General features: G+C 48.5%; 2 protein-coding genes across 2 annotated transcripts in view; both read left to right on the top strand.

Moving 5' to 3' along the window:
- LOC106815145 (protein sevenless-like) overlaps nucleotides 1-2,629 on the top strand; it is an 18,331-nt gene extending 15,702 nt beyond the window's left edge. Inside the window, exon 12 of the mRNA XM_014819577.1 lies at nucleotides 2,607-2,629. Coding sequence (XP_014675063.1) covers nucleotides 2,607-2,629 — 23 coding nt within the window. The remainder of the gene's footprint in view (nucleotides 1-2,606) is intronic.
- LOC106815144 (cilia- and flagella-associated protein 97-like) lies at nucleotides 2,425-4,360 on the top strand. Its single transcript, XM_014819576.1, has 2 exons — nucleotides 2,425-3,406; nucleotides 4,094-4,360. The coding sequence occupies exons 1-2, from the start codon at nucleotides 2,696-2,698 to the stop codon at nucleotides 4,358-4,360; spliced, it is 978 nt and encodes a 325-aa protein (XP_014675062.1). The 5' UTR covers nucleotides 2,425-2,695.
- The last annotated feature ends 4,891 nt before the right edge of the window (nucleotides 4,361-9,251 follow it).

Below are 9,251 nucleotides of genomic sequence, written 5' to 3'. Positions count from 1 at the left end.
TACGCGGCCATTGACTATATATAACAACCTATATATATAGTCGTTATATATTATAGTCATTGGCCGCGTATGTGCTGTAGCTGCAGGTGCGGACTTGTTCTTGCTGCCAGTGGCAAAACCTAACAATCAGACCTAGTGACAGTGTCAATGTTGATTGTTGTATGCAAGCTTTTGCGTATTACTATTGTTCATAGGGTCTATGTTCCCCAGGGTACTGCTGGAACGTACCCTGGGTATGGTCCGGTATACCGGAACGTACCCTGGTAACTATTTGATATGGTTAAGGTTCGGGTTAGGGAGTAGGCGTAGGCGACTCCCTAGACTTGTTAGTGGAGTAGGCGAGGTACGGTCCGGCATATTAGATAGTACCAGGGTACGTTCCGGCAGTACCCTGGGGGACATAGACCCTCTCAGCATTACTATTAGTATAGATAAGAATGAAATTACTTATATTACATGGTAAATACACGGGAACATTATTAGCGTGATTATACACACATTTATTTGCAAATTAATTTGACCTCGTTTTCCTGCATCCATGGTTGCTATGTGTATTTAGATTCGATGGCTTTATAAAAAGTTCCTGACTTCTAAACTTAAAATGACTTGCACAGCTATGAAAGTCACAGGCACTTAGAGCATTTCAATAAAATATAAGGCTAAATAAATACGAAATCTATTTACTACCAAAGTCTTAATGTTTTTATACTCTCTTTTGTAATGTTCTTATGATTGTTGATCGTTGATATTAAACCATAATTGAAAATCAGAAGATTGTAACGCATCATTTCTGTGTAATCGTTCCCGCTGCTTTTATTTTCCTATTCCGGATGTCCGCTCGCTCTCGCTGCATTACATTGCACAAATAGAGTGAGCACCGATACATTTAGTTCCGATACAAAACGTAAACAATAAGGCTGGACATCACATCTTTCACCTATTATTGCCGACAATTTCCTGCAAATGCCGTCCAAATGCTCATCTGCAACAAACACTGGCTGCCGCTGCACACTGACACATAAATATATAGCAGGTAGGAAAGCGTGCTGCCAAAATTCGCTCGATGCTCGCTTGATTTCACACGAATACAACACAAACATTCAACCATTCTACTCCATCTCAGGGTTCTCCAAGCTTTTAAATTATAGCATGGGGGTGCTACTCACTGCCCCTTCGGGGGCATGCCCCCCGGAAAATTTTTGAATTGTAGAAGCTCTGAGATGCAATCGGGGACACTGTGTAAATTTGAAGCACTGCATGTGGGGTGAAAATGTTTGTTTTGCATGGGCAAAGCCATCGGAAAATTCAAAATAATTAATGGAATAAAAAATACCAAAATCTAGGGGTGAACTTGCTGGTTTCCTGGTTCCAAATCGAGTTCACCTCTCATAAATAAATATAAAAAAATTCGTCACCATTGACAATGGCAGGAGTGGCCGGTAAGTGTACCAGTCTACTCTACCTCGTGTTAGACTGGGTTACCTGCCCCGTAATAATGCCGTTGGAAATTAACGATTAAGATTTCTTAATGAGCTAGAAAACACTCGGATTTGAAGTATGAAAATGAACATTATTGTGCCAGCTAGCCTACACCAGTTGGTTGGGATTGATTGCCAGTTGAGATGCAAAATATTTTAAGCAAAAGGTTATACACCATAGATTAATTTTGGTACTATAACACGCGTATATAAGATAGTCGAGTCGGTTTAGAGTTAGTGTTAGGGTTAGGGATACTAGGGTGACTGTTTGTATTAAATATTTGAACTTCATGTATATACACCAGCATGGCGGCTATGATATTTAGCGTGGCGGGTGCATTTTAGGATGGCGGGGCGCCGGGGCTCGACGATAGCCTGGCGGGCCGCCAGGCTATAAGTGCCCTTGGAGAACCCTGCATCTTTGTTTCTATTTGAAGAACAGTGTTCACTTGTTATAAAAACATACTGTCTGTTTTCGTAACCGAGCTGTGTCACGCGAAATCACACAAAGCCTGACGAAATTCTCGCATTCGCTCCCGTTGCGCAGTTTATGTAAATGGCTGTCAGAATCAGGAAACACCCAATGGCGCTCTTTGTGACCTCATTTTTGCGCCGCATTATTGCAACGCTCCACTGGCAGCTTTGACGAGGCTCGACGGGAGTTGGAAAGCAGCGTGGTAGTTTCCCAAAATGCAGTGCGCCGCCTATGGCCCTGTACTTGCAGCCATTTACATAAACTGCGCAACGGGAGCGAACGCGAGAATTTCGTGCCATGGTGTCAGCCAGTGTTTGTTGCAGATGAGCATTTGGACGGCATTTGCAGGAAATTGTCGGCAATATTACAGGTGAAAGAGAGTATAGAAACATTAAGACTGGTAGTAAATAGATTTCGTATTTATTTAGCATTATATTTTATTGAAACGCTCCAAGTGCCTGTGATGAAAGTCATGTGCTACTAGAATGCCGCCTTATATACTACCTTCTTAGAAAGGTATACTGTTAATAGTACATTGATTACACATTAGCAGAGGTGCTATCTTTTTAATGAATATTACCTTCTGCAAATGTAAAAGTTGTGTCCCTGAGGTGATCCTTTAAATAACTGTGACATAAACGATGTATAACCAGGTACGTTAGAGGGCGAATCGTGACCGCTTCGTGTCGAAACGAGATGTGACTGAGAGAAGCAAACGGTGCTCTGCTGAGCATCACCCGGCATGGAACCGTGCGCCGATGACGCTTTGCCGTTGCCGCCGGCGACGGGCCGCAGCGACGACGAGGCAGACGACTCGAATGTCTACTCGGAGGACTCGCTATCCGAGCTGACGTCGGGCGACGTGGAGTCGGACGCGACGACGGGAGACGCCGCGAGTCTCGCGTCCGATGACGACGACAGCGAGGACGACATGACCGACGTCTCGCCGCTGTCCTCCGCCTCGGCGAGCCCCGTGCCTCCCCTGCCGTGCCTCACCGCCGCGAAACCGCCCTCGACGCGCGTCCGCATAAGGTCGCCCGAGTGTGAGACGTTCGGAAGTGCCGCCGCCGAGTCGGACGAAAGGGGCGCCACCGAGAAATGTGATCCCGTCGACGACGACGATGCCTCGGTCGACTTCCGGCTGCTGTCGCAGGTCGTCTCGGAGATGGAGAGCGAGGCAGCATATGGTGGCGCCCCCATGGCGCTCGTCTCGCGGCCCATCTCGCAGGCGTCGTCGGCGCGTTCTGGCGGCGGGACGACGCGGCGGAACATGTCATTTAGCAACGAGAAGGTGCGGCAGATCGACCGCGAGAACCAGCGCCTGCTGAGCGCGCTGATGCGAGCCGGACAGAGCCGGACGAAGCGCGAGCGTCGCCTGACGCCGCCGCCCAAGCTGAGCAGCTCGGCGGTGAACCGCATGCGCGAGCAGCGCCGCATCGACATGGATAACCAGGTATATGCATGTATAAGTGCGTGCGTGCTTATGTATGTGCCTGCGTGCGTGCGTGCGTGCGTGTGTGCGCGTTTGTGCTTGCGTACGTGCGTGCCTGCGTCAGTGCATCTGTGCGTGCTTGCGTGCGTGTGTCTGTGCTGATGTGTGTGCGTGCGTGCTGGCACACATGTGAGCAGTTCAGGAAAATAAGGCTGTAAACCCAGCCCAAAAATGTTGATTACTGCAGCTTCACCCATGTAAAATCCATAAAATTTATCCAGTACTGCTTGAGGTTACCAGTCCCGGACTGAGATACGGGTTGCCATTTACAACATTAGTGTGCGTATGTATGCACGTGTGTGTGCGTGTATTTGTTGGTGCATGTGCATGTGTGTGTTGGGATAGGTGGGGAACATTGTGATCAGGATGGAGAACCAGGCATGTGTGCGTGTGTGCGCACGTCAACGTATTAGCCAGCGAGTTGATTTCTACCCCTGGAATAGTCGTACTCAATCCTTCCTTCTGTCTTGCGTACTTTGTGTAAGCATTGACTGTGTCTTCAACGGCGATGATATTAATATGTATACGTCGTAAAAGCAGAATAGTCGTGCTTCTGTCTTACATACTTTGTGTAAGCATTGACAGTGTCTTCAACGGCAATGATATTGATATCGTGCTCAATCCTCACTTCTGTCTGGCATTCCACAGGCCCTCCTCAAGCGCATACAGACGACGAAGGCATCGAAGGAAGTCGGCTGCGCGAGTCTGGACGACTTCTCGGCAAAGCCTCCTGCGTGCGCGTCGTCGCGTCTCTCGCCGTCGTGCAGTAAGTGGAAGCCGGCAGTGGCGGCGCACGCCGGCGCGTGCGGACGCTCGCAGAGCAGCGCCACCTCTCTGCACCACTACCCCGGCGTCGCCTCGGCGGGTCCCAGCACGAGCGGGGGACCGAGCGCCGCACAGCCCGACTGGCACTAGCGAAGCGGGACGTTCGCGCGCGGTCGCAACGTGGGTTTCCCTGGCGTGGCGTGCGTCATCTGGTGAGGTCGTTCAACGTCGCTGCATGAGTTACTTCGATATCACGTGCATGACGTGAGGATGAGCGCCATCTGGTGAGGTCGTTCAACGTCGCTGCATGAGTTACACTGACGTGGCATGTGTGAGAGAGATCTGAGTGCCATCTGGTGAGGTTTCACATCATCGCTGCGTGGGTACCCCAGAGTGGAGTGCGTAATGGCAGAGCCCGCCATCGGTGACAGTGGGCAGAGCGCCATCTCGTGAAGTCACTCGACATCACAACGTGCGTTATCTCAGAATGACGTGTATGAGGCAGGGAGCTGCGTGTCATCTGGTGAGGTTTCACAACAGCTCTGCGTTGATACCCCATAGTGGCGTACATGAGATGGCGGGCACAGCGCCATCTGGTGACGTTACTCGACATCGCAGCGTGGATTACCGCAGAGTTGCGTGTACAAGACAGGGAACTGTGTGCAATCTGGTGAGGTTTCCGAACATCGCGGCATGAGTTTACACCGGTGTGACGTTTGTTTCAAGGTTTCCTCGGCAGAAGTCGCGACATAAGAAGCACGAAGGAAGAGGGGGGAAATACGGGCGTCATAATCTCTGCATGCGCCGAAGTCAGAGTCTTTGGCGATTGGGAGTGCATTAGAGTGACAATTAAGCTAGCATTATATTGCAAACGGAAGGTTTCTGATATACGGTGCTGCGTGTGTTGTGTGTGCTTACCTCGTTCTCCAATTAGCGTATGCTGTGCCTGCTGGCATTATTTATGGCCTACCATGCAGGGTCGTTCCATTAGCAATGTAGGATCATTGATTGGTTGGCTCCGGATTTCCCCATTGCTCATGAACAGACAAGAGTTAAATTTGTGGTGCCATTGATGGATTACCAGGTGATATTGCCAGATTGGTGAGATTGTCAGTAATAGGTGAGAGTCCAATGTGTGCTAGGTACAAGTGTAGACAAGAGCACAGTTAAATTTCTGGTGCCATTGCCGGATTACTAGATTGGTGATATTGCCAGACGGGCGAGATTGCCAGATGGGTGAGATTGTCAGTTAGGTGAGAGTGCCAGGTGAACTAGCTACAGGTGTCAAACATTCATTCATCTGTGAATCGACTCGCATGTTTGACGATCGCTAACCTCTGTCAGCATTATTACCTCAATATATTGTTGTCCCGTAAAGACCTACAGTCTTGGTCATGCCCAGACAGCTCACGACCATATGATAGACATAATGCAGACTATCTCACAATCGACATCACATGTCACATGTAAGTGGTCACATGTCACAGTAGTTACATCTGGTGGTGACTCACATCTGGTGGTGACTCACAGTGGTCACATCGACATCATATGTTCATGTGATGTCACACGGTGTTTCAGGAAGTGCCGTTATATTGTCATTCCTATTTGCATTTTTTCTACTACTAAATAAATGACGTATATTCCTGGAGTAATTAACAGGTAGCGCTAGTCAATCAGCATTGCGATCGGGGAATTCTAAAAACGCTAAGAGAAAGCCACAGAGTTGGCATTTTGACATGCACTTGTGATAAATATGTAAACTGGTCCAGCTTGATGGACTAGTGACCAGCCTTGAAGGGTGAGTGGTTATCTCCTGATACGAGTCGGATATGTCAATTTTACATTGATCTCATAATGTAATGTTATTGTTATGGTGTGTTTGTGTAAATGACTGGCCACATTCCAATGATGGCTATATATTTCCCAAGCTGACTATCAACGGTAGTCATGTTTGACTTGCATTATGTCAAGGACGCACCGAACTCGTATATACAACGTAGAGAGGTCAGCACACTTCTATATTTATTCCGCATAGGAGATCACTGATTACATGCCTGCTAAGCTGAGTGATTCGTGGTCTTTTCACTGCGTGTAAAGATAGGTATAGTATTCGTCAGGGTACCTTACTAAATGGTCAATAAAGAAATGATTGTATGTAGTTCATTTACTATCCAAAAGGTGGCACTAGTGAGCAGTGATTAGTTCATAAGTAACCTGTTAGTTTTATTCTGAACAGACGTCGTATTAATTAGATGTTAAAATCTTCAGGAACTACAGCCACCAGTACTTTATTAATATTAGTCAAGGTTGAGATTATGTAAATAAACAAATGATGCATATTTCGTTAGTCAAGCATGTGATCGACAATGTAAATACGCGCTTCTGGTAGGCACGCATATATGTGTTTCGCATTATTTCAAACTGGAATATCTTGCATTCCTTAACTTGTCAGAAATTCATGCAGGATGTGGCCTTGAAGAAGTGTAGTGTACACTAGAACCAGTAAAGGTTCTAAACTGCTAGTAATATTTTAAAAGAGTATACTTCCATTTGATAACGTGTTTCAAGTATTTCATTTCCTCATTTACACTGAAATGTAATTAATATAAATATAACCGTATGTTTATTAACTATTTATTATTTCTCATGGAGGAGTATGTGACAGGGGTATGTATAGTCTCTGAGAATAAATTAACACGGTTTTGACGCCAATTTTTCACCGATGGTGTAACGTTAAACACACACATACGCCTTTAATTCTTCTTGAGCACATAGCTGTTAGAGAGAGAGGTGGGGGGAGAAAGCAAGAAAGAGAGGGGCGAGAGAGAAGAAGAGTGAGGTAGCGAGATTGGACGAGAGGGAGAAAGTGACAGAGGGGGGGGGGGGCGGAATCTGTGACTATATAACGCTACTGGACATTGTTATGTACAACGCATTTAATAAATTGATAATGGCTGTGTGACTAACTCATTGTGTTTCGAGTTATATGTTACGTAATAATAGTCAAAGATGGTTTATAAATGCTAGCACGCCGATAGCGGTGTGATTGATTTTTAGAGTGCTCAAAGTTAGAATCTCTAACATAGAATAAAATGGCATAGTATGACGTAGTTAAATTTGAAAACAACAGAATGGCGACGATTAACATTTAGTTTGACTAGGCTTGTAAATGCCAAGAAATTCTCCTGGAAGTATAGGATTTTATCTAGAGAATTGGTGAGAGGAAGGTGTGCACTCACTGAACTGGAGCTTTCGGATATTTTCCCCAATATTTTCTCGCACTGTGAGGAAATACTTGTATTGTAAACAAAAACTAAGCAATGTGCTTAAAGTAATACACATACCCGCCGAATATTGGTGGTGATGTATTAGAGTATAGGCGTTCGTGCAGGCAAGCGGGAGTTCGTGCAGGCAAGCGGGCGGTCGTGCAGGCAAGCCGGGAGTTCGTGCAGGCAAGCGGGCTTTCGTGCAGGCAAGCGGGCTTTCGTGCAGGCAAGCGGGCGTTCGTACAGGCAAGCGGGCGTTCGTAAAGGCAAGCGGGCGTTCGTGCAGGCAAGCAGGCGTTCGTACAGGCAAGCGGGCGTTTGTGCAAGCAAGCGGGCGTTCGTACAGGCAAGCGGGCGTTCGTACAGGCAAGCAGGCGTTCGTACAGGCAAGCGGGCGTTCTTGCAGGCAACCGGGCGTTCGTACAGGCAAGCGGGCGTTCGTACAGGCAAGCGGGTGGTCGTACAGGCAAGCGGGCGGTCGTGCAGGCGGGCGGTGCGCGTACGAGGGCGTGTTAGCGTGCGTTGGTGTGTGTTGGAGTGGGCTACACCTTTATGGCGGCTCAGAACATATGAATCGATAAATTTCGTGACGTCTCGGCGGAGATCGAAGCGGCACGGTCGCCGGTTAAAGAAAAGTCATCAGGGAAATGTACCTTACCTCACTACCTGCATAACCAAGTCTTTAGTATTTCCCCTAGAAACACGGCGCCTGAATGTTATATGAAGACCATCTCCGTGTCTTTGCCTTTTTATCTTGGTGTAATATAATTTATAATGTATAATTAATTGTTAATACATAATTATTATACAATTAGAGATATCTTTAATAATAATAATTTATTATGGTGCTACGTGATTTTCACATGCTCCGCGCTCTGGGTGCATGGCAGTGTGCAAAGCTATAGTAGTGCGTGAGGCTATAGTATTGGGAATCTATATGCAGTGCATGGGGCTATGGCAGTGCATGGGGCTATAACAGTGTATGAAGCTATGGCAAGCGGGCGTTCGTAAAGGCAAGCGGGCGTTCGTGCAGGCAAGCAGGCGTTCGTACAGGCAAGCGGGCGTTTGTGCAAGCAAGCGGGCGTTCGTAAAGGCAAGCGGGCGTTCGTGCAGACAAGCGGGCTTTCGTGCAGGCAAGCGGGCGTTCGTGCAGGCAAGCGGGCGGTCGTGCAGGCAAGCGGGCGTTCGTAAAGGCAAGCGGGCGTTCGTGCAGGCAAGCGGGCGTTCGTGCAGGCAAGCGGGCGTTCGTGCAGGCAAGCGGGCGTTCGTAAAGGCAAGCGGGCGTTCGTACAGGCAAGCGGGCGTTCTTGCAGGCAACCGGGCGTTCGTACAGGCAAGCGGGCGTTTTTGCAGGCAAGCGGGCGTTCTTGCAGGCAACCGGGCGTTCGTACAGGCAAGCGGGCGGTCGTGCAGGCAAGCGGGCGTTCGTACAGGGAAGCGGGCTTTCGTACAGGCAAGCGGGCGTTCGTACAGGCAAGCGGGCGTTCGTACAGGCAAGCGGGCGGTCGTGCAGGCAAGCGGGCGTTCGTACAGGCAAGCGGGCGTTCTTGCAGGCAAGCGGGCGTTCGTACAGGCAAGCAGGCGTTCGTACAGGCAAGCGGGCGTTCGTGCAGGCAAGCAGGCGTTCGTACAGGCAAGCGGGCGTTTGTGCAAGCAAGCGGGCGTTCGTAAAGGCAAGCAGGCGTTCGTACAGGCAAGCGGGCGTTCGTACAGGCAAGCAGGCGTTCGTACAGGCAAGCGGGCGTTCTTGCAGGCAACCGGGCGTTCGTACAGGC

Source organism: Priapulus caudatus, unplaced genomic scaffold (assembly GCF_000485595.1).
Source record: "Priapulus caudatus unplaced genomic scaffold, Priapulus_caudatus-5.0.1 Scaffold1050, whole genome shotgun sequence".
Lineage (NCBI taxonomy): Eukaryota > Metazoa > Priapulida > Priapulimorpha > Priapulimorphida > Priapulidae > Priapulus > Priapulus caudatus.
The sequence above is the reverse complement of the archived record's forward strand: the minus strand, read 5'-3'. Positions and strand labels throughout refer to the sequence as shown.

Bases quoted from the DNA above. Each gene is read 5' to 3' on its own strand.
- LOC106815144 (XM_014819576.1), top strand. From the start codon at position 2,696: ATGGAACCGTGCGCCGATGACGCTTTGCCGTTGCCGCCGGCGACGGGC. The intron at 3,407-4,093 runs GTATATGCATGT...GGCATTCCACAG, and splicing joins GCATCGACATGGATAACCAG to GCCCTCCTCAAGCGCATACA.